The sequence below is a fragment of the Triplophysa dalaica genome, chromosome 19 (genome assembly GCF_015846415.1).
Source record: "Triplophysa dalaica isolate WHDGS20190420 chromosome 19, ASM1584641v1, whole genome shotgun sequence".
Lineage (NCBI taxonomy): Eukaryota > Metazoa > Chordata > Actinopteri > Cypriniformes > Nemacheilidae > Triplophysa > Triplophysa dalaica.
The window spans coordinates 1508612-1534265 of record NC_079560.1 but is presented as its reverse complement, the minus strand read 5'-3'; the positions used below and the strand labels follow the sequence as shown (position 1 = coordinate 1534265).

The 25654-nt window shown below is 40.6% G+C and overlaps 2 protein-coding genes across 4 annotated transcripts in view; both read left to right on the top strand.

Moving 5' to 3' along the window:
• dym (dymeclin) overlaps positions 1-4131 on the top strand; it is a 36394-nt gene extending 32263 nt beyond the window's left edge. For both annotated transcript variants that reach the window (XM_056730452.1, XM_056730451.1), the window contains exon 17: positions 2512-4131. In XM_056730452.1, coding sequence (XP_056586430.1) covers positions 2512-2661 — 150 coding nt within the window. In that variant the 3' untranslated portion in view covers positions 2662-4131. The remainder of the gene's footprint in view (positions 1-2511) is intronic.
• A 5482-nt stretch (positions 4132-9613) lies between these two features.
• smad7 (SMAD family member 7) lies at positions 9614-20916 on the top strand. Of its 2 annotated transcripts, XM_056730453.1 has the most exons (4): positions 9614-10711; positions 11333-11386; positions 14256-14321; positions 20056-20916. In XM_056730453.1, the coding sequence occupies exons 1-4, from the start codon at positions 10261-10263 to the stop codon at positions 20592-20594; spliced, it is 1110 nt and encodes a 369-aa protein (XP_056586431.1). In that variant the 5' UTR covers positions 9614-10260; the 3' UTR covers positions 20595-20916. The 2 variants fall into 2 exon arrangements, with proteins under 2 accessions (XP_056586431.1, XP_056586432.1); XM_056730454.1 differs by lacking the exon at positions 11333-11386.
• Positions 20917-25654: the final 4738 nt, after the last annotated feature.

Here is a 25654-nt window from a genome sequence, read left to right as displayed (position 1 = left end):
ATCACATTTAAAAGCTTCCTTAGTACTCAATTTTCACAGATGTGTCTGTTAAATGTATTACATTATATAAAAATACTGTTATGTTTGTTTTGGATTTAGCTTTTAGGAGAGTTAACCATATTTTTAGCCCACCACATATTTTCGTTCCACAAAGTGGCTGGGATATTTTATTTTAGATGGTTTTTTTATTTTCTTCATACCATTTATTTGATCATTTTCCCGTCTAACATAATTCCAGTTAATTTTGTCTGTATTTCTCTTTTCCTATGTCCACAGTCTACAGCTGACATGTGTTTTCTGAAACACGTAAATGATTTGAATAAGATTCTTGTCATATTCTGGAACCATAACATTATGGAAACAAAATATAAAAATGGCAAATACAATGTTTATTAAGAACCATGCTATCGTAAAAAACTAAAAATATTAGACGATCACCATGTGACAAAGACATAAGTGTTTGTTTTCATCAGTACACATAATCTAATGTTTTTTTTGTTTTGTTTGTTCTCTATTTGTGAAATTGAGCCGTAAGAATTTCAGATTGGATTGAAGCCGTTCTGAAAGCCTTTGACCTTTTAACCCTCCTTGCTGGATAAGCGAGACGCTCCGTGTCCTCCCCCGCATGACGGGACGGCTCCGTTTGCTACGCAGCTCTTGAAAGCGCCGGACCGACGGTGAATAGAGCGTCAGTGTAGCCGAGCCAGCGGACCCGGAGTCAGAGAGTCCAGCCAAGTTCTGAGCCCTTTCTGTGGAGTCAGATATGAAGGCGCTTCAATACGTCCTCTGTCTCACACAATGAGAGCGGCGGGAATATGAGAGGACCAGCGTGAATTATTCATACTGATGGCCAGCTTACCTGTCACTCACCTGAGCGTGGGCTCGGGTCGGGTCACAGTCCGTAGGGTCGCCATCGTCTCCCAGCTGTTAGTTTTGGTTGATCCTGTGTTGTGCGTGAAGGCTGTTGTGAGGCTTTGAGCCGGCTCGAGCTGCTCGGTTATTTCTCCTAGACATCAAAATGGAGAGCGAATGGAAACCGTTGTGTTCTGAGATAAAGACACAAATGTTTCTGTCATTAGAGTTCCAGAAGAGATTTCAACCATGTCTGAGCTCATATTTGTCAAGTCTGACATCAAACGTCAATAATTATGGAAGATCCCAACATTGCTCATGAAATTGACCCAAATCCAGATTATTTCACCTCTATGATCTCCATTCATTTACACTTCGATGAGATGCACTCAAAGTTGCAGAAGTTGTTGAACAAACTTAATTAAATTAAGGAAAACTTTTCCACAAAATTGAATTACATTTCTCCAGCAAAATCTACTTTGTTTGAAACGACTCTTTAAATTCTTGTTGTATGGACTTTCTAGCGTACTTGTTTAAATTAATTTGTGTCATCTACACGCATATTTTACATAAAACCAATATAAATACCCAATTTTATCAATTAGATCATGTTACGGAAGCACTCAAGAACTTTTTTATATTATACAATTTTAACATTAATTAGACATTATTTAATTTTACTTCTATAAGAGGATATTGAGTTGATAGAACTACTCAACAGAAATGCAAATAAAGGATTGTTACCGCGTAACCACGACCTAACCAAAGACAACGATTTCCTGAATAATGGTAACCACAAAAATAAAACTATAACAAACTCTTCTAAACCTTAAAACTAAAAGAACATTAAACACTAACAAGTGTTTAATTTTACTGAAAATGCATAAAATACCACCTATTTAAGAAAATATCTCTCAAAATGTAGCTAAACGCAAAGCATGCTGGGAAATATAAGTCCTCTTCCCAATTTTAACTGTTTTTTGTTAACACAACACATGAATGAATTCAGTTAAATTAAAAAAATCATGTTGTGACCAAATTTTCCGAAAGATGTGTTGATTAAACTTAAGCAAGTTAAGTAAATAGAACAAGCAGCAAACTTTTTATTTTGAGTGTGTCTTCAGCTTTGAAAGAGCAACCTGGTTTAATTAATAAACGAGAAAATCCAAACTGTCCTCAAGGAAGTCACATGTCACAGGGGTTAATTCTGGATGTCTGTTGTTAGATAACACCTCTCGTCCTCTCTCTGATCCGCTCGGGTTAGAATCCACACGTATTGTTTTCCCAGAGGTTAAGAGACTTGTGTTCAAACACGAAGAGAAGCGTCTGAGGTCTTGCTGCGTGTCATATAATCAATCAAAGTCAAGTTTATTTACCTCGCAGGTGTGTGAAATTACACCTGCGTCAAAACTCAAAGAGCTCCTGGTGACACGAGATCCCACAGCTGACAGACGACCTGCGCTGGAAACACTCAGCGCTCACCTCACACTTTTCATTTACTCTCTTTCATCTGTTTGTCAACACAGTTAGTGTAGTAAAGAAGAAAGAAATGTTTCTGATAACAGTACATATATTATTATCAATTTTCACAGAATCCAGTGTTCCAGATCACCATATGATATCTTACGAAGTGTGTGTGTGTTTGTCTCTCTCTTGCAGAAGTTTCCAGAGCTGAAGTTTAAATACGTGGAGGAAGAACAGCCGGAGGATTTCTTCATCCCGTACGTCTGGTCGCTGGTCTTTAACTCTGGTGTTGGTCTTTACTGGAACTCTCAGGGCATTGAGCTGTTCAGCATGGACTCGCCATAAACTGAGCGTGACTTTTCAGACTTTTCAGTCTGACTGTGTGTGTGTGTGTCGGACGCTGAAGTGCCTCCGTCATGAGTTGTTTTGGTGTGTGTGTTCATGTGGGGCTCACAGGCTTCCATCCTTGTCATCCTGATATACAGGACACGTGATCCCCCAAACACTGGCTGCACTGAATTGTGGGAATGGTACAAATGTGCGTTCTCATCACAGGCCTGATGTCTTATGGTTTGTTTATACTGACACTCGTCATCATTTCTGTTTATGTTTTGTGCTTTGAGAGGAAAATGTAAACAAATCTTTTTCAGTTAACTACTGATCAATCTGTTTTTTGCTTTGCGAAGACCCAATAAGATGTTTGTTGCATATCATGCACAGATTGATCACATATCACAAAGTCATATAGGCAGGGGATGAATACATATATATTTTCGGTTGTTTTATAGGACGCTTTGCTGTTTTAAATTAATTTATTTATTGTCACTACCTTTTGTTAATTGTGCTCAAATATTACCCGTATATAATCTTCATATGAGCAAAGATAAACCAAACCATTTTTTATAAATTGATTTTGTTTATGGATGTTTTGTGGTTTATCTTTCCAGTCGAGAAGAATATTTAAATTAGGTTCGAGATAATATGAACATATTTAGATATTTGTGTAATAAAGCTTAAGCCTCTTTCACATGTAAATGCAGCCGAGTGTCTGATTTATGTATATATATAAATTTGGTTATTTGCATGTACATTATTGTATAAACAGAGCACATTTGTTCGTAGTGTTAGCATCTATTATTCATTGGTTGTTGCTCTTTATTTTAAGGTCAGGCCATGAAAGTTGAAATGAATGAGTGTAGGCTCGACTCGTCAACTCGGTTACTTCATGACGTCCCTGTTACACAGCACAAACTCACCAGAGGTCATCTTTCAGTTTCACATCTGTTTCAATAAAGATTTCAAGTTGGCGAAACTGGATCATTCAGAATCATTCACAGATTTTAAAGGGATAGTTCACTCAAAAATAAAAGAATTGTCATCATTACTCACCCTCAAGTTGTTCCAAATCTGTATTTCTTTGTTTCACATAGTAGAAAAAATTACTTTATATTTTTTTTGTTCTGTTGAACACAAAAGAAGATATTTTGAAGAATGTAGAAAACAGAAAACAGTTCTGGGGTACTTTTGACTACCATTTATATCTACTGTGGTAGTTAATGGGGTCCAAGAACTGTTTGGTTCCAAGCATTCTTCCAGATATATTTCTCAGTGTTCAACTTAACAAAGAAATTCATACAGATTTGGAACAACATGACAGAATTTTCTTTTTTGGGTGAACTATCCCACATCTAGACATTTGGTTTTAGTTGTTATTTTTTTCCATGCGTTTCCAATATTACATTTAGTTTTGTTTCATTTAGTTCCATAGAGTTTCTCTAATGTGAAATACAACTAATAAAAAGCGTATAATCATAATATTGGACATTTTGTTGTTTTTTAAGGTGACTTAAAGGTTCACCCCCCAAAAAATACATACTGTATATATGACATGTTTGAAATTATGTCATCACCTGTTACAATGCACCAGAGTAAACAATATTATTGGCCTTTTCAGTTCAATTCAGTTTCAAAATAAAATTCCTACTGATGACAATTTTGCAAATAGGTTATTATTTACTATATCATTGCTAGCCAGAAACAGTTATTTTTGTGTGATTGTGTACATATAGGTGTCAATATAAACCTATAATAAACCTGTACACCGTAATATTATCTCTACTTTAATATCCTTCTAAAGTTCACAACAGCTCTTATGTTATGCGTGATAATATTAGATTTATTTCATTTGACTTTCTCTTCTGAAAAGCAATATTGATGTCTCGCGCTGCACTCACGCATGAATGTTTTCTCTTCTAACAAAACGTGAAATAATAAATGACTCTTTCATGAGTGTTTGTTTTATTTGTTTTTCTTTCTGATTGTCTGCCGCCATTATAATGAGTCATTTAAGAGATAAAAGCTGAGAACACTTTTTTCCTCCGGCCGGTTTCTCTCTTGAGGTTCTAGTGTTCCACTGCAGGAATGTTCGGGAAGTCGACGCTTACTGTAATTACAGGTCAAGGAGAAAGAAGACTTTCTATTAGAAAAAAGTGTATCTGTGTCTTAAAGGTTTGCAAATGTCCCTCATTTGATCAAGATCTCTTTATTTCGGTTATTTTATTATAAGGAGCTGGTGTTTGTCGAGCCAAGTATCAGTTTTATTCCTCATAAAGCAAAAGAAAAAGCTCATTTCTATTTTCTAATGAAATGTTCTTTTATAGATCAAACATCCGTCATTCTCAAACATGTAGGATTCTATATAGAAACCTTTGACATCTACAGAAACTTTCTGCTGCATGAAAGTAGTGGAAAAGGTTCTTCCGTCTTTAAAAGGTGAGAATTCATGGTTCTTTTTTTGTGGAACCAAAATAATTCCTCCATTGCTGTTAAGAACCCTTAATAGAGTTTTTATTTTTAATAAAGTGCTTATTTATATATATTTGAACAAATGGGCCATTCCGGCGTTATGGATGTGACATTTTGCATTATGTGACATAAAAACACTCAGAGAATCTATTTGTTACGAATATATTGAACCATCTGGTTTATATTTTGCTAAACCCTTGTTGATAGAGACTAAACATGTGAAAAATATCAGTCAAATATAGTATTTTAGAAAAGGCAAATGACCATGGATGTGACAAAAATGACAAATGTTTTTTGGGAGACAACTCATTTTGTAGGATTTCTGAGAAATAAAATGCACAAACCTGAAGCAATAATATCCAATAAATAGAGAAGCGATGTCTCTTTATAGAATTTAAAATACTTACATTATTTTCTTCAGTCCGTTCATGAGGAATAGCCTATGTACCGTTGTGGATGTGACAATCCTGAAAATGGCTGATAAAGATGCTGAAGGTTTCACTGCAGCGAGATTCTTTTTGTTACCTGTGAGGTCACCTTCTCTATCCCTGGCTCTGTCTTTCAGGTTGATAGCAGTAGTAAAGTGTTCTGTGGGATTGTGAGTATCATATTCCCAGCAGACTGTGGCATCGTGTTCATTAATAAGATGAATTTTTATGATCAGACAAAAGAAACTAGAAAATGATGTATTTTATTGCACCCGCTGCATTTGTAATGATGTGTAGATCTGCAAGCCGCTGCTCGGGGCCTTTTCACTTGGAATTGTTAATGGGGGTCATTTTTAATCTTGGGTTCCTGTCCGACGGTATAGTGATGTATAGGAATACGAACAAATGTATACGGTCAGTCAGAGTATCAACTGTACCACACAGATGAATGTTTCATGAGGCAAGCATTGTAACGTTTACAATTGGTTGCACTGCATTGTTTCCCGCTGTACACCTGTTCTGGAGAAATCCTTCAAGCCAAACCATAGAAATATTCTGCAATTGATGTTGTCGTTATAACGAAAAACTTCTGAACAAAGAACATTGATGTCACAAATTCCAACAGTTCAATTTCATGCTTTAAAGAAAATACATTTACTCATTTAGCCGACACTTTTATCAAAAGTGAATGAGAAAGCATTTAAGACATGTAAACAAGTCATGTTGAATCACTTCTATGTTGTCTATGATTGATTTGCATGTTGATTACAAAAGAAACATCTGATTAAATTATTATAAGAATTTCATTGTTTTGCATAATGATTAAGAAACTTTTTGTTGTAAAGAATATATTTTGAATATATATGTCTCCTTGTTACATTATGGATAGTTTTACCCGTTAACATTAATAGATTTGTGAACAAATGTCTCTGCGTGTGTCTTTGTGTCTCTGTTTGTCTGGGTATTTCCCGATAAGTGCGTTGGAGACAGTCGACAGGTCATTCGTCTGGGTCAGTCTACAATCCCCACCCACTCCGACACAGCTGGGGCATCACCATAGCAACCGTGATGCTATTGGCATTTGGCACAGTTTAAAAGAAACATTAAAGGTGGCGTCACACAGGAACCTTCACCATCCTGTCATCTTCTAAAAGCAGAGCATTGTCATTCAGACGGTGAGCTTACTGATAAGTGTTGGTTGTTTATGGAATCATCAGATTAGAATTGTTTATCATTTTAAAAAAGGGCTCATTTGATGGAAAACACTTTCAGATTTTTCTTCTTGATCAAACAGGTGTCTTTTTCTAAATGCATCACTGAGCTCTTGTCGGCTACATTCTTTTCTGAACGACTCGAGTATACGGCTTGAAGTTTAACAGAGCAATTCAATGTCATATAAGACTCATAAAACTGAGGTCTAGAGGTCAACAGACTCTCAGAAGTTTCGTCTTTACGATACCTTTCATTGACAGAGAGAGAGAGTCAGCCGGCGGATAGAGCCCAGCATATGGCGTCCCATCTGGGGCGACGGAGCGCGAGAGGGAGTTTATTTCTGTTTGTGTTCAACGCTAGACTTCCCTGTTTCCAGCACACTTCCCTTTTACTGCAGTCTCTCTATCAAACCTCTCAGCTGGTGAAAGGACAATGCATCCTAAAATAATAATAGAAAATCTGGGAGAATTATCTTGCATTTAAGTTAACAAATTAATAGTTATCAGAGGACAAAATTGTCCAGAAAAGAAACCGCATTGAACTCGACTACAACACATTTCTGCTTAATATTGTTTAAAAATTTGTTTTTAATGCATCTGGTGCATTCAGATGTCGAAACATTGTTATTTTCATTGAGGATAATATGATAGAAAATAATAATAATACTGATGTGAGGCTGAATCTGTTGTTTGAGTCCAAAGAAAATCCACTCAAACATTTCTCTACATTATCTGGTTTAATGTCACCAGCCCATCCGTCTGACCTCTGACCTCATCCAAACAGAGCTTTCCTGTGGTCACGTCACGTTCGGCTCATGTCAGACCTGCCAGCAGCAGTCCATTAATCTGTCTCAGACTTTCTCTGAAACCACAGCTCACACACTTGTTTCAATGTCCAGTTTGCAGAAAACCAGTGAAATACGCCTGACGCAATTTAGAACGACAAAAAAAGTTGAAAAACGTAACGTTGTCTTAAAAATGTATATTTGGATGTGCTGGGTAAAGATGAAATATAACATAAAATGTGAAATAACAATATAAAGCCGTGAGTAACATTCAATACTGTGTTTAGATGAACAACATCTACAGCTCAAACTAAAATCAGGTGCAGAGATAAAATGAAGGACTACCCATCCGCCTTGATCTTGACACATCAACGTTAAAAGAATTGAACGAACACGTATAAACAAATGAAGAATACATGAGGGAAGAAGTTAAATTCAACAGAAAGTTAGCAAAGACTCTTATTTTTTAATATAGAAAAAAAGACCGACTTCATGTGAGAATGTGTGACATGAGCTCGCGCGGCGCCAGTGGGGAATCCACGAACAATAGCGAGCCATCATCATCATCATCATCATCATTATCTTCCTCTCCAGCGCCCTGCAGCCACACAGACTGTCTGTAATACAACAGCGCTCTGTCTTCACCACAAACATGATCTTATCTCTCTCTGTCCATTATGGGATGGCTACTAAAGTCCGAAGATATGATACAATACCCATTGCATGAACTTTATATACAATATTCTGTCCTAGTTTATTGTCTTTGTTCAGGACCGTTTTCCTTTAGTCACTTTCTGTATTTGATGAGCACGTTTATTCGTTTCGTTTGATTATTGTGTCACAATGTCATTCCGTTAATGATTATGTCATTCCGTTAGTAAAGTGCTCGCGAAGCGTCAGGCCACACTTGTGCTGCGTCATAATAGTCCTTGTGACGTGAGGCGCGACGGTGTCCGCGCGCCGCCCGTCTGTCACCCTGCAGTCACCCGGCGCGCGCCATTGTGTCTTTCCATTGATCAGAGGGCGTGACCTCCCTCAACCCTTTAAAAACACCCGCGGAACTACTTTATTCTGTTTGCTTGGTGGGGGTTTGACCTTTACAATGAATGGCCGAGTGTCCCTTATGGATTAAGTGTGAGAAAAACCCTATTAATATTGCTCTTCCTCGTTATTAGATCATTTTACTTCATGCGTGTCCTCCAACCTTATTTTAACTCCATTTATCAAGCCCAACCTTTATCTCCGTGGACAAGCTACTCTGTATTTCTTTCTTCCAGTACGTAGTTTTGCAAATTTCTTCATGTACTCTTATATTTATTAAACTCGGCTACAAATGCTTCGTAAATGCAAACAGAGAAATGTTAGTTGCGTCAGTAAAACATTAGAAGTATTTTGTTGGGTCAGTTGTCCATGAGAGGTGTTTATTTGTCACCGCTAGGCGGCGATCATTCACAAACACCGCCAAAGTCAACATTAATCAGGATAAATGTTAATGTTGTATATATAAATGTATAGTTTAATCATTCTTAACGTGTTTATAATAATAATTCTTAAAAACAACACATTTATACTTTGTTCAATGATGCACCCATACAGTAGACGTTAACACAATATATTTGTAGCACATTCCATGTAATGTTTTTTAAATTGACCCACAAACTGTTCTGGAGGAGAGTTGTGTTCTCTTCTGAAATGTCACGACTGCATAAGAAATATTTGTTGAGTGTAATGATTGTGTGACATCCTTGTGCGTGCTTCATACTTAATGTGAGTGTACCTGTGTGCTTGGCGCCAGTGTGTGTGTGTGTGTGTGTGTGTGATTTCTCCAGCCTGAGCTCGTGTTAGACTTTATTTATCTAATACATCTGTTAAGCGCGCGTTACTTCGTAACTTTGTAAACTCTTTGCCAAATGCATCCCGTCTGATGTTGCGTGTTACTTTGTTTCATTTTTGCGCAACACAATCACTTTTTTCCTGCCTGTTCTTTTTTTTCAAAGCGACAGGGTGTCTAGACAACCACATGACCCGCGGCGCGCCAATGAGAGACACAGAGACGCGCGCACACACACACAGAGAGAGAGAGAGAGGCGCCTGCTCTTATTCTTGTCGTTCAGTGTTTTAGTTCTGATCAACTCGCTTGTCGTTTCCCAGGCTCGGGGTCTCCACGCATTTATGATTTGGGATAATCTGATCTGAACGAGGATTTTTTTGGATATTCCGAGCGTCGTAACATTTCAAAGCCCAGATTCGTTAGGAAACACAAGCGCTTAAAATACTTTCTTCGTTTCTCAGAGGTGGAATTTTACGCCGGTGCCAACTGGATCAGATCCGCGGATTCGGCTTGAAGAAAAGGGGCACACGATTTGGTGATATCTGGAGGAACGGAACAGGATCAGTGTTCGTGTGGATTAATATCGGACCGTTTCGTGGATTTGTCTTCACGGTGACATCAGAGCGAACGCGTTATCTGCACCAAACCGAACAATCTGCGGGTAGATTTGAGTGTTTTGGATCTAAAACGGGTTCTTGTTTCGTTTCGTGTCGGTTCGGTTAGTGAAATATTAAAGACTGGCGCATGAAACAGATCGCCTGCGCGTCTCCTGCTCGCCGTTTCTCCGCCGCGTCCTCTCCGGCTCCGGACTCGGACCCCGAGATCTTCATGATTTGCGGACAAAATGGCCGTTTTTTAGCCGGGGAACCCTCTCGCCGTCCCGCATGTTCAGGACCAAACGATCGGGGCTCGTCCGGCGACTCTGGAGAAGCCGTGCGCCCGCGGAGGGCGACGCGGACACCGGGACGCGCGGCACCGCAGGCTGCTGCCTCGGGAAACCGGGTAAGCCGAACCCCGGCACCGAGGCCGAACTGAAAGCCCTGACCTACTCCATCCTGAAGAAGATCAAAGAGAAACAGCTGGATGTGCTTTTGCAGGCGGTGGAGTCCAAGGGGGGAGCGAAGAGCCCCTGCCTCCTGCTGCCCGCTAAAGTGGACGCCCGGCTGGGTCAACAGTCGTACGCGCTGCCGCTGCTGATCTACAAAGTGTTCCGGTGGCCGGACCTCCGGCACTCCTCGGAATTAAAAAGACTGTCGTGCTGTGAATCTTACGGGAAAATCAACCCAGAGCTCGTGTGCTGCAACCCGCATCATATGAGCAGACTGTGCGAGCTCGGTAAGACGTCGCCTTGCGTTCTTTAATATATGCATTTGAGAGAGATATGATGCAGTATGTCATATAAATGAGATAGTTTTTTGTCATGTATGTCATTATTGCAGTTTTAAATGTGAAGACATTAAAAGGTAAATATAGGTCCTCGTTTAAGAGTTAAAAATATAAGAACTGAAAATAATTATTCAACGCATAACCAATGGAGTCGGCTACATCATTCATTTTTAAGGCACTTATTTGGCAGAAGTGCGCATCCTTTATTATTTGTGTCTTGTAATAAATATTGTAGGCAGATAAACCTCACATGGCCTGCATGATAGTTTAATAGTTTTCCAATACCTAGTTCTGAATTGTCGATTAAACAACCGTTTGTTTGTAGTTTCAGGTTTAGTTTATTATTGGTTTATTTGTTTACACAACACACTTTAAAGCTGTGTGAAGTTAGTTCGCAGTGATCGGTGTGTGTGTGTGTGTGTGTGTCTGGCGCCAGGCGGCTGTGTGTTTATCAGAGCTGTCCTGCCTCTAACCCTCAACACTACACAAACACTTCTTCTGCTGGAGAATGCCAGGCCTTATCATCAGCCCACATCTCCACTCACTGCACTCTTCTCTCTCTCTTTCCAGAATCCCCCCCGCCCCCCTACTCGAAATATCCCACGGACTTTCTTAAACCACCTGGTAAGTCGAAGTTTTATATCGAATTCAATGTCAAGCGTGTGCATTTCAATACGGTTTTAGTCGGAGTTGTGACGCAACAAGAGGCCGGTGACGTCACACGGGCGAATTCCATCAGTTTGTTCCCGATGAGTGTATTTTCCGGTCTGTCTATTATTTTTCCTGGTCAAATATCGTCTCAGCATGTGTCTGTGTTCTGGCGCGAACGTTCCGTGGTAAAACCGCTCGTTAAGGCGCGCACGGTATTATTTGGACCGTTCTTGTAATCGATCATACCGTAGTCGTGCGCTGACAGTGAAGTACACTGACAGTAATGCCAGATCTGTGTGCGATGTGTTATGACTTAGTTTAGACAGAAGAAGCTGTCACAGGGTGGCACGGTGCCACTTTTTTTGGGGGGGGGGGGGGTCTGCGTGAATGTTTTGCCGCAGGGTCGAGAGGGAGAGAGAGAGAGAGAGAGAGAGAGAGTAGATGAATAGTTTGTATAAAAGCGGAAGCATGGATCACATAAGGGAACAGCTCCGAGCTGAGTTATCTTCCGAATTAATCGGAGGTTTTGGGAGTGCCTGTTTCTTTCCTCTGGGTGAACTCTCTCTCTCTCTCTCTCTACCCATAATACGCTGCGTTTCATAAGTATGCCCTGTGTATTCACTGCAGATAAGCAACACGGAGAGCGTGTTGTATTTGGCAGAGTCCAGAACGAAGTTTCGTGCCCATCGGTCTCGTTAAGATCCCTCTATATTCTAGCCAAAAGCCCTCGCGGTATTTCACCGAAACCGCTTGAGCTTCTCGTGAAATTCAGCCCGGCCTGGGTGCTTGTTTTGAAATCCTGTCTGCGTGAATTTCTTCCGTCATTCGTGTGTCCGGCAATGTTTATAATAGGACTTATGACCGAATGTGTGCGCGCGAATGACTCTACGAGTTTGGTAGCGAACGAGAGACGCAGTGTGGCGGAAGACAGGAATGCCGATTTGGGGAGGACGTTTCCTGCGGGGACACGCACACACTTCCATAAGCTGCGTAGTACGGCTCTTGGACGACAGACTGAACAATAGCAGGCGGTTGATTTTCTCCGACTGAAAGAGAGAGTTGAGAGAGGAAGTTATTTGTCATCCGTGGACGTAGAGAGACGAAGAGACTGTCTGTCAGGCGCGCGCGCGCACACACGCATAACCATCCGACGTTCACACGTCGCTGACGGCGAGGCGCGAAGAGACGTCGTCTATGTAACGCATTTGCATGTCAATCGGTTTAAGCTCACAATCAGAGCAGCACAAACGAGAGAGTCGGAAAGTTTGGCAACGCTCTTCTAGAACATTCGTGCATGCTAATAGATGCATTTTAATGACAAAGAAGGTTTCATTACCACAGATAGTTAGAGTGATAGCAAAGTTTAACCGAAGATACTAAACCACTCGTTTTTGTGCTGTGGAACACAAAGAAGATATTTTGAGAAATGTCTTGCGTTCAAATCAGTGGGGTTCAATTTACTGTTTTTAAGATGATCTTCTTCTTATGATATGAGGTCGAGTAAACGATACCAAAACTCTCTCAGTTTTCGGGCTGAACTATCCTTTGAATCCCAGTGAGCTGCCTACCTAGACAACATTCGCTGTGCTTCAAGACTTGGTTTACTGGTGTAATATACTGGTGACATTCTGAACTAGTTAATACACAATGAGACAAGAAAAATGTTGATGTAATAGCCAACTAAGAAAGGCTATTTTACCCAGTGTTGTGTGTTTGTATTCTAATGTGTTTTAGAGTTTTGTGTTTTGCCAAGACTAGAACTAATAGTGTATTGGACGTGACCCTGTTCATCTTGATCAGTCTTTTGCGATTTTACTGTAAAACCCACAGACTGACAGACAGATAAAAATCGACAGTCTGTGTCGTGTAATAATGTTCACAGTAAATTCAAAGCGAGAGTGTTTCACAGCACATGAGCGAGACAGCTGTTTAAAAGAGAGTTTGATTCAGGGGTTCAACCGAAGTCCGCTTACGGAAGTCGCGACACTCGGCGGCCATGTTGTTAATATTAATATCTTTGCTTCACTTCGTAATTAACAAACATTTAGGAGCGTTCTCTAAAAGTAAAAGTTAAAATCTCACCTCAGAAAAGTGCTGTGGCTGGATTATGTTGGGGCCTATATTTAACCCATTCTTATGTATATTTAATTGTATATTTGCAAACCAAAATGACTTGTTGTATGTGCATTACAAACTTGCATTTCAATGATAATATTGTTTTTTTCTGATATAGAAGAGGGTCTGTTTTGTATGTGACCACAAATTTAAAGTACGGGAACTAGGTTTATTGCGCTAATTTTGCTTGTATCGCAAACATTTGTCCTTTTCATTTAAACCTAAAAGTTTAGACGTCTTGTCTTTAGCGACACTAAAATAGTGAGTATTGGCTTCCACACGTTTCTGCACGCATGCGGCATCCGATTGGTCAGGCAACCGAAAATCACCACGGTAACCGCAGAGTTCCGGAGCGAGCTGCGCCGGGAGATGTTCTGATATGACGTGCAACTGTTAGATTGAGAATAAACACCGAAACCCCATATCAGAACATATGGGTCGATGAAAGAGTCGTTGCGTTTTCTCGTCTGTTAGAGACTGTTTGAAGGCTACCCCGTCCCCGAAGTTCATCCCAAATACGATCCGGGGTATTTCTGTTACAGCTCTCACGCAAACCGCGCTCTTGGCAAAGACTCACATTTTACACGGAAAAACACAAGTCAGAGGAAACTGAATGTGGAACGTTGTACTTGAAAGCAGGCCGATCTGTTTTTCTGACACCGTGTCAAAGGGGGCGCTCTGGTTTTTTAGCCCTGTGATTGACAGCTGTCATTCTCTTTCTCCACAGATTCTCCAGGTTCTGCTTCCACTGAAACCGGGGGAACAGTTTATTCAGCCCCTATGGGGTTCTCAGGTAAGAGCATCGTATATTTCTATCATCCTATACATTTCTGTTCCTTTATGTGTTCTTCTGTAGCTCTGGACACACGCACAAGACGAAAGAGTGTTTACGAGCGAGCGAGGGAAACAGAGAGAGAGAGAGAGGGAGGGCTGGGATCCTGCATACAGATGTTTCTCATTACGATGACTTTAAAGAGTTTTTATGACGGTGTTTAATTCAGCGCTGGGCGTGTGTGTGAGGGGTCTTTCGGGCTTTTCAGATAAGAGCGGTTAACTGATGGAAGCTTTACATAAACACATGTTAAAGTACAGAGCTAGGAGTCGAGTGTGGGTTATTCAGTGAATGTGTGTGTCGGTCCCCTTCTCTGGCCTCCACGGCCCCGGCATTTGTTTTATGTTTTTTGTGTGTGTGTGGATGAAACTGTGCCGACACACAACAAACAGACACCTCCTCTCCCCAGTTCAATCTGCATTTCTACTGAAGGAAAAGCCATTCTGGCCTCTAACAGAAAACACGTTTATTTATACATTTCATTTGTTTGCTTAGGGTTGACGTCATGGCTGTTGCATGAAAAGCATCAATATGCAGCATGTTAACCGTTTGGATGTACAATAAGATCTCAGAACTTGTGTTTTCCTGTTGAAGTGAGAGATCGAAGCTCAGAGAGAGGAAAGGTTCGATGGAGGAGAGTGTGTGTGTGGTGGGGGTGTCATTTTTTCTGGCAGAGGAGGAAGCAAAGTTAGACACGCAAGCAAAAAGTAAAAATGTTTCCACTGAAAATGTCTATTTGACCTTCTGATTCACTCTCTTGACCTCTGTGTGAAGCGAGAGAGAGAAATAAAGTTTTACTTTAAATTGAAAATGAATATTTAGAGAGAGACAGGTAGATAGATTTGGAGACACGATTTTTTGCAACACTTATGGCCTTAGGTTGATTTAGTTTGTGTTATCACACACTTAACGTTGTGTAGTCGTTGTGTTGTGTTGAATGAAAATCCTGAACTTAGTCTGTCCAGAAAAGAAACGTTGAGTGTTTACTCTTCATATGAAGTAAACAAACCTTTTTACTAAGATTGTTTTATTAATCTCAGCCATAGTTATCTACATGAAGTTTTTACATAAGTGGTATTCAAATTGATTATTTAAAATTATAATAATAATCTTCCCGTGTGTGTGTGTTGGGGATTGTTGGATAAGACTGTCTGACTGTTGTTTGTCCCTGTTAGTCTGAAGTTATTAAGAGTTGACTTAAAGAGCCACACCAACAGACTAAATTCCCTGAGAGAGAGACGGGGGGGGGGTTGTTAGTTTTGGCTTACATTTCTATATTTTTTCTTCCTCATCGTAATCTGAGGCCTAACAAAGCATTACAGTCTCTTTCTAATAGCTTTTTAATTACCTTTGTTTTCATCTCATATAAATGTGACATGCGTATTTACAGCCTTTGGTCTGCGTTACAGTTTTTTATGGATGTGACAACCAAATCTCCTCTAATCTGATTGGGTAATCATCGCTGCGGAAGGTCTGGTTGTCAGCCTTCTCAGTAGTCATCTTTTTGTCATTTTGTGCTTTTAGAGAGAACAGGGAAATTTTTTGAGTCTGGAAAATTGTTGCATCACGGCTGTTCCTGAAACATTTCCGACGAGCCACAATCAGGTCTTTATAAATGTCCCGTGAACGCTTGAGCCGAGAGACCCCAGCAGGGCCGCATGTTTCTCGGCCCCTTCGGGGGCCTACGCTGACAGCCAAAGAGCTCAGTGTTACCGTGACAACCTCCCGTCTCATTCCAGGGTTGTTTGGGTTAGCTGAGGAGGAAAGGCCAGCACAGGAAATGACATCATGCCTCGGAGGGAAAAGCCTTGAGCTTTGGGTAGGGCCTCCCGGTCGCCTCCGCAAAGCGGAAAGAAAACATTTCAAGAAAACGACACAAAGACGTTACTTAGAACGACTTAGTCCGACAAACATTTGGAAGTGCGGATGATGTTTTTGGTGTTTTTAATCAATCGAAAGAAAAACAAGCGTGCAAAACAAATAAAACTCAACGGGAAGTAAAGAAATGCAAAAAAGAAGTTGTTTATTGTGATGTATCCGCCATGCCCTCGGGTAGACACAGACATCATAAACAACAAACATTTTCTCAAACCACAATACCGTTGATGACACTCAGTGATGAGAAACGTCTCCGGTCTGACTCGCTGCTCGTAGCACGCCTCCAGATGAATGAATGATTGAAATCTGGAATATAATTAAATGCTTTTAAACAACACAACAAAGCTTCAACAATCAAAAGCTTCCTACATTCAACCTGCCCGACTGGTTGTCTAAAACAAACACACACACACACACATGTACACGCAACGATTTGGTTCCCACGGTGATGTTTAACATCCTGGATTGTGAACAAGGGCGGCAGTCTGTCCTGACCATTGTGCGTGTGTGGGTCGAAGTCATACCTCAGTGATATCATGAAGCAGTGATGCTCCAGACGAATACACATGTTAAGTGACCGCGTTGAAAAGACGTGATCTGGACGTTTTGGAGACGTTCTGGAGATCTATCTCTGACTTCTTGTATTCTAAAATCTAAGCATGGGACTGAAACTGTTTGAATTAAACAGGACTTTTTTATGACTTTATAAATATGTAGTAAGGCACTTTCCTGCTTTTAAATGGTGCTGATAGTTCTCTGACCTTTGACCTCTGCGTGTTCAGTCATAAACAGCCATTTCCTCACCCCAACACACCTATGTACAGTATACAGTGAAAAACGCTGTAAAATCCGAATGTCTTTTCTGTTTGTTAGTGCACAATGGAGGCTGATGTGAAGTATTTCCTTTGCGTTGCAGGTTTTCCTGAGTTTGTGTGTGTTATGTAATGGCTCTCACACTAATTGGCAGTTTCCTTTATTGACTTCCAAACAAAGACGCTCTGCCAAACATTTGTCTCTCGTGTCTGTCTGCGTGTCGTTCTCTCTGTTGAAAGCGTGTGTGTGTGAGATAACGCCCGGGGAAAAGATCATATTTTTGGAGCTGTAATCGACACACACATCAGAGGCTTCTGCCGCCAGCTTTATTTGTTTAGCTGGAATTTTGCAAGACTGCTCATATATGTCTTTGGAGATTTTAAATGCAAACCGTAGCTGCACACGCTAGACTTTATGTGGTGTCATTGTGGAAAGCGTGTAGTGTGATAGACACTTTTGTGCAGGTGTTTGTCGTTGGAGTCACGCGTCCTTTGGCAGGCGTGCGACTCAGAGCCACGTACACAGACAAGACGAGAAGCGATCGATAAAACCCACTGACTTTCCTCATCTGTGTGTGTGTGCGCGTGCACGTGTGCGTGGAGACAGACAGAAATAATCATTAACTTTTCCAGACTGCTGAGCGACTGTGTGTGTGTGTGATTCCATTAGATGTCCAAACTCTCTTTTGTGCTGTTTTTCTCAGTTGATGTACAAATTGACTGTTTAAAAAGCTGAGTCTCCTTAAAAGGAAAAACTTTGCCCCAATGTTCTGAGAAAACGTAAGCCACCGCGTGTGCGTGTGTTTGGTATGTGAGTGCTCAGACTAAAGGGAGTCAGTGTGGATTGAGGAAAGATGGTTTGTTACCTGAGGCAGTTCAGTTCTAAATGGAGATTTGACTTCAGCTCAACCTCAAACAAAGACGTGAGAGTGTGTGTGTGTGTGTGTGTGTGTGTGTGTGTGTGTGTGAATTTGTGTCTTGTACTATTTTACAATTTGCTGCATTTGAGTTGTTATTTGTAACATTTGCATATGTTTTGGTGATACATTGTAACTTTTGAAATATAAAAAAAGCACAAGAGAGAGGGAGAGAGAGAGAGAGAGAGAGAGAGAGAGAATAAGAGGGAGAGAGAGAGAGAGAGAGAGAGAGAGAGAGAGAGAGAGAATTTAAACTAACACAATTCAGGATGTCCATTGAAGACTGGAGGTTACACAAGATTTGATCCTTAACTGCCATTGACCCACTCATGTGATGTGTGTGTGTGTGTGTGTGTGTGTGTGTGTGTGTGAATTTGTGTCTTGTACTATTTTACAATTTGCTGCATTTGAGTTGTTATTTGTAACATTTGCATATGTTTTGGTGATACATTGTAACTTTTGAAATATAAAAAAAGCACAAGAGAGAGGGAGAGAGAGAGAGAGAGAGAGAGAGAGAGAGAATAAGAGGGAGAGAGAGAGAGAGAGAGAGAGAGAGAGAGAGAGAGAGAGAGAGAGAGAATTTAAACTAACACAATTCAGGATGTCCATTGAAGACTGGAGGTTACACAAGATTTGATCCTTAACTGCCATTGACCCACTCATGTGATGTGTGTGTGTGTGTGTGTGTGTGTGTGTGTGTGTGAATTTGTGTCTTGTACTATTTTACAATTTGCTGCATTTGAGTTGTTATTTGTAACATTTGCATATGTTTTGGTGATACATTGTAACTTTTGAAATATAAAAAAAGCACATTTCAAGAGAGAGGGAGAGAGAGAGAGAGAGAGAGAGAGAGAGAGAGAGAATAAGAGGGAGAGAGAGAGAGAGAGAGAGAGAGAATTTAAACTAACACAATTCAGGATGTCCATTGAAAACTGGAGGTTACACAAGATGTGATCCTTAACTGCCATTGACCCACTCATGTGATGTGTGTGTGTGTGTGTGTGTCATGTTGCACACTCTATTTTAGGACACACTCTGCGTCTGGCTGTCACCATGTCAGTCAGTGACACCTTGGTCACTCAACCGACGGACACACAGACGCCACACACATACAAAACATCCATTCATACACACACATTTGTGTACCTGTGCAGTAGTATTTTTGTGTGATTGTTGGTAATTTGTGTGTAATGTTACATTTGATAAAGTGTGGTTGTCACAGCAATACACACTCACACAGTCTACTTACACCTAGAGTTTTGGATTTGACGTGTGAATTTGTTGTGTGTGTGTTGGGTTAATGGTGTCATAACAGAGACCGGTGAACTATCAAGATTAAAATAGCACCAGTGCAGCACATAGCAACCAAACAAACAACAGCTAAACATTGTGTTGACTGTATTTAAGTTTGTTCTGAAGGTCTGATTTAGGATGCGCGTTGTGTGTCAACCTGTCATAATGAGCAGCTGTGAGCAGGTCTGGAGTCTGTACGTTATGCTGGTGTGTGTGTGAGAGAGAGAGAGAGAGAGAGAGAGAGAGAAAGAGAGAGAGTACCATAGTGGTTTGAGACGTGCTGACAAGCCCAGACAGACTAACCACCCCTCACCTGTATATTATGTTTGTATGTACACTACGCTCTTGTTTATACATAGAATATCGTGATATTAATATCATGTCAAATCACGGTTTGTGAGGGTTATAATGACAGCTCTAGCTAATTGACGTCTCGCTAGAGGATTCTGGGAGTTCTTGACATCTTTTGCACGTTATTGAATATTTGAGCTGCATGTTTTTGGGGTTGTCATGAATTGGCAGTCGTGACATCACAAAACGAGGAGGGATGTTGGCGTAAGGAACGGGCGAATGCGTGTGTAAACAGACTCTGGATGAGAGTCAGATTCCTCACATTCCCACAGCGTCTCTCATGAACGCCGATATTAAAGATGCTCGATATGTTTGGCAGAACAAAAAGAGCTTGTGCGTGTGTTTTCTTTGAACTAAAGATCTCCCCTCTTCTCTCATCACGTTTTATCTTTCATTTGCTCGACCTGGCATCTTATCTAACCCAGTGTCTTCATCTCTCCGCAGACTCTCTGGCTCTTCAGGAACGTGGAGAACAGCCTCACTGGTGCGTCGTGGCGTATTGGGAGGAGAAGACCCGCGTGGGGCGACTCTATTCCGTCCAGGAGTCGTCTTTGGACATTTTTTACGACCTACCTCAAGGCACGGGCTTTTGCTTGGGTCAGCTGGCGTCCGACAACAAGAGCCAGCTGGTGCAAACGGTCCGGGCCAAGATCGGCTACGGCATCCAGCTCAGTCGCGAGGCCGACGGCGTTTGGGTGTACAACCGCAGTTGCTATCCCATCTTCATCAAGTCGGCCACACTGGACAACCCGGACTCAAGGACGCTGCTGGTGCATAAAGTGTTCCCCGGATTCTCCATAAAGGCCTTCGACTTCGAGAAGGCGAAAAGCTTGCGGAGACCCAACGACCACGAGTTCAGTCTGCAGCCGCCGACGGTTTTCACCGTGCAGATCAGTTTTGTGAAGGGCTGGGGGCAATGCTACACCAGACAGTTCATCAGTAGCTGCCCCTGCTGGCTCGAGGTCATATTCAATAACCGATAACGCCGAGCCATTCCTTCATCGCCGTGGAAACGGACTAGCCCTTACCTTTCGCGGACTACGGTTTTCTTTTCATCCCGAGAGAACGCAAAGGAAAACTCACTTGGACTGGTTGAATAAAAGACTTTATTGAAGATTTAATTAAGTGAAATTAAAGCTAAGATGTATTTTATGTTAAATATAAATATATTATTACGTGTAAATACGAAGTTTTATATGCATTGTTATTTATGTATTGTGCAATGTGTTGACCAGACAATGAGAAGATGCACTTTGCTTAATATAAATGCAGACAAGAGAAATGCCAAAATAAAACAAAAAATACTCAAAATGCTTTGGAATTTCTTTGGAATTTGTATCTTTTGGTGTTGCTTGAAATAGTTCAACCAAAAATGAAAATTCTGTCATCATTTATTCTCTCTCATGTGGTCGTAAACCTGTATGTGAGTCTTTCTTCAGTGGAACACATACAAAGATATTTTGAGAAATGTCTCTGTGGTTTTGCGTTCACACAACGGTAGTCAATGTTGTTTCGTTATCAACGTTCTTCAAAATATCTTCTTTTGTGGTTTGCATAAGAAAGAAGCACATACAGGTTTGGAATAAATTACAGAATCAGCGTATTGTCATTTTTGGTTCAACGATCCTTTAAGTTTGTTTTTACGTTGACCTTGATGATTTTAAAGACCAGCGTCTCTCAGTAAACCACAGAAGATGGCTTCATGTTCTAGTTAAAGCTCTTTATAAATGACGTTGCCGATGTGATTGGGTTACTGCGAGAGCACATTCCCTCTGTCTAAATCAACTGCCCCGGGGGTTGAATGTGTGGCAGGAACAGCAGGACTCTGGGGGAGGGGCTCGTCTGTGGCCCCGTCTAGACTGCCGCCACACCTCCTACTGTCTCTCCTGATATGGACGTCTGGTGGGGGGATTAGGGCTGTAAGCCTGCTCTGACCTGACCGGCCCCGAGAGACAGAGACCTTCATTCACAGCCCCAGATTCCATCTGAACCCGACAGCCTGGCAGATGGACCCAAAGGTAAATGATTATGAAATTATTAGAAAAAGTACAAAATAAAGGTTAAGTAAGAATGTTTGTCTCTCGGGTCACATGCGAGCGTGTCTGGAGGGTATTCTTGGGTATTAGTGTCATGCCGGTCTCCGCTCGTGTAATCCGAACGCTGCTAAAGCGTCTAAATCGTGTGCTGACCAGGAAACCCGGACAGACGCCTCGACCTCACACGACTGCAGGGAGACGCTTTATTACAAACATAAACAAACACACGGCTGTCACCTCAACACCAACTCATGACAGCTTTAAAAACGTTGAGAGATATAACAGAATAACAAATGGACTAAATTAATATCTTGATAAACCTTTCCTTGAAAAATGATATATAGCATTAGCTGCTTGGTTTGCTGTCATTGATGTCAAAGGTCATGTTTTATAACCAACTGAAGGATGAATTACATTTCTATTCTACATTAGAATTCGGAAAATCTGGTGTCATTCATTCACTAAAACAAATACACGAAACACAATACAATATATAGACAATAAAAACTGTTACAATATACAAAAGAAATGATATACACAGAATTTACACAGTGACATTTAATACAAAAATGCTCCACCAGATCAGATTCACGTGTAATAGAACTGATTTGAAAAATCACAAGATTGCTGATATTTCTCGTCCTTTTTTGTCAAATCTTGAAATCTAAATGCACTATGAAGGTGATATGGAGTGGAAAAAGCTTTAGTGGGTTTATTTTGTGATATGTGACATAAGCGACTCACGGAGAGACGGGCCGGTCGCGCCGGGCAGCAGCATCTTGATAAATCAGGCATCCAGAGATGCTAAAAACAACTCGGCTCAGACAAAACAAAAAACAAAAACAGACGGCGTTGTGTTGACATCAACTGCTGGGATCGACAAAAAAATAAAACTTAGCACGCCACGAACATTGCTTGGTGGAGTTCTTCTGTGTGAATACATTTGGATTTGACAGTCATTGAGGCCAGTAGTTCTATAACTCATATTGATGTTCAGATGCAGGTTAAACCCAGAAACTAAAACCCAGACCTACACAATTAAAAAATCCCTCGCAAGAATATTTCATTAAAGTGCTCAGTTATTATTTTAACTAAAACTAAAGAAGTATAGAAAAACTTAGTGTGATATTTGTCTGATATTGTTCTGTGTTTTTTCCTATATATCTGTGCAATAAAACATGTGCCTAGAAAAAACACAAAGGATATGTAAAGCGAACTAAACTAAAAGTGACCCAATTTAGGCTTGAAGTACATATAAAATAGTTTGCTTATCTATGCTTGATGAAATAATTTTGTTGTGTATTTTTGTGATAGTAAGATGTTGCTTTCTTTGCATTATTTAGATCCGTGTATTAGTTCTCCAAAGCATCAGTAACTTTTTAAAGAACTAAAGAAAGAAACAGAGAAACTAAAAGGTTTTCCAATGACATCAGATTGTTATGTGTTGGCTCGTCTTTCTGGGTAAAGTGCACAAATACTCAAAATTCATATTTTTCACAACAGGTTCACTGAAGAGCATTCGTGTGTTAATCTGATATTGTCTGTGGTCCTGCAGCAGGGGTCTCACCTCTCACCTGTCTGACAGCAGGACTAACCTTATCTCATCTCATCTCATTCTCTTTTCATTTTCTCTCTGATAACACTGTTGCCCTCATGAGCAGGAATGTTTTTCATTTACTCTTCACACACTATGAATGACCAGCCAACCGCAGGCGTCTAGTGGAGCCAATCTGTCTGTTAGTTAGACAACACCCTCATCTCTCTCGCTTTCTCTTTCTCTCCCTCTCTCTCTCTCTCTCTTAGTGTTAGTTCTGCGACAAATCAGTCACATCTCACCTGGTTAGTAGACAGCGCTGGTTATGTTCACACGCTGTTGGTCACTAGACAGGCGAGTTGGTCATCGGTGTTAATAGGCTGTGACTTCACTGATACCTCCAGTCAGACGTTTAGTTATTTAATTGTGAAGATGCCACAGGGATTATATAGTTTTTATGACTCAAATTTAATGCAGACTAACCCAAACCCTACCTAGAACAAATCATAAAATACGTGTTGTCTTTATGAATCATTTTATCTATGAAAAGGATAAAGTCTGGACATATGACGCTTCAGAACGGTGTCTTCAGAACAACTTTTTGGACAAAAAAAGTCAAAAATAAAGACATACAGAAAGTGACAAATGTTTCTTGATATCCTGTGGTGTGATTTATAAACATCAGATATTGACTGATAATCAGACTGATGTCAGAGAAAGAGAAACCACAAACAAGATATTCTGAAGTCAGACAGGTTTGGAATGAGTAAATAATGAGTTTTCATTTTTGAGTGAACTATCCCTTTAAGAACAAGATCAACCTACCTGGAAATTATTGTCTCGAAAAATTATTGTATACATCATTTAATCTCTATAAACTAAATAAAAACGTTTTTGGTGTGGCCGTCATATGTATTTACAGGTGAGTAAAAGAGAGAGAGAGAGAGAGAGAGAGAGAGAGGGAGAAAGAGAGAGAGAGAGAGAGAGAGAGAGAGAAAGAGAGACAGAGAGAGAGAAGAGAGAGAGAGAGAGAAAGAGAGAGAGAAAAGAGAGAGAGAGAGAGAGAGAGAGAGAGTGAGAGAGAAAAGAGAGAGAGTGAGATAGGGAGAAAAAGAGAGAGAGAGTCGGGGAAAAGCTGAGTTGTGTAAAATCCTCTGTGAACTGCCGGAATTTACAGTGTCAAAGTACACAACTCACACACACACACACACACACACACACAAAGACGAAAAGCACCTATCATGCAGGCCTACATAAAAAAACGGCAAAAAACAAAAGCCATACAAACTTTAGTATCCATAGAAACAGTCAAGTGCAGTTCAGAATATTCCTAAAAGACAGAAAATCAGAGAAACCGTGTTTATAAGATAACACAACACAAACACAAACGCTTCGCTTGTTTAGCCCTCCAAACAAGACGACAGATTCACACGTGTTACACAACAAACAGACTGATTTCAATGCAAATGAAGACGCTGATGTCATCAACAGATTACTTGAATACATTCAGGACTTTAAACATTTCCACGCTTTATTTCCACTCCTTCAAAAGTCATTAAGTATTTGGCTTCTGTTGTGTTCAGTGAAACAGTGGAGAATAATGATTCTAGAGAAAACAAACACAAAAACATCATAAGATCAGACAAACAGAAATAAAAGAGTGTGATGTTAAATGAAAGCAGACTCTGAATCAGTCAGATGCAACATCATTAGTTAAATAAAACCTCAGACGTGACTCATCTGAAACTCTCAAAATAATCAGCAGTTCTCGTAAGGGCCACAAAACAAGGATAACACAAGATAATAAAAACAGCGCCGCTACGTGTGTGTTACGTGTGTGTGTGGTGACAGCAGGCTGATGTCTGGATGTCCGTCAGTGGGGGGTGGAGGACTGCTGTCTGACCCACCTGCCGAGCTCCTGACTGGGCGGCTCTGTCTCCTAATGCCCCATAAATCAGCTCCAGCACAATGGAGGGGTGTTTGCATTAAGGAGCTGCCTTTAATCCAGACGCCCTTTATCTAATTAAAGTGTCTGTAAGAAGAACTGCAGGGAGTCTTCAACACTTACGTTTATTTACTGGCACACACGTGTTTCCACTTTCTAGCTTTTGTGTTTGTGTGTGAGATACCTGTAAACACACACAATGTCCGTAAACAAGCACACACACATGCTTAGAATACAAATCATTTCTCTAGAAGTAAAATAAGATACAGGTGAGTTGACATCATTCATTCTGACCACGTGTTACATCTGGTGTGTGTGAACACATTTGGCATTTCATTCCGACCTCTTCGTATGATGGATGTTCTGACAGTCCAAAAACAATCAAGATAAAGGGTCGGATGAATCTCTGAACACTGCACATCAACACATCACCGCGGTGAAGGACAGACGAGATTATGGGATGTTATGGGAACACACACACAATGTTGATGTCATGTCACACACAGATGTGATTGATGTCAACAAGAA

Bases quoted from the DNA above. Each gene is read 5' to 3' on its own strand.
- smad7 (XM_056730453.1), top strand. From the start codon at position 10,261: ATGTTCAGGACCAAACGATCGGGGCTCGTCCGGCGACTCTGGAGAAGC. The intron at 10,712-11,332 runs GTAAGACGTCGC...CTCTCTTTCCAG, and splicing joins GAGCAGACTGTGCGAGCTCG to AATCCCCCCCGCCCCCCTAC. The intron at 14,322-20,055 runs GTAAGAGCATCG...ATCTCTCCGCAG, and splicing joins AGCCCCTATGGGGTTCTCAG to ACTCTCTGGCTCTTCAGGAA.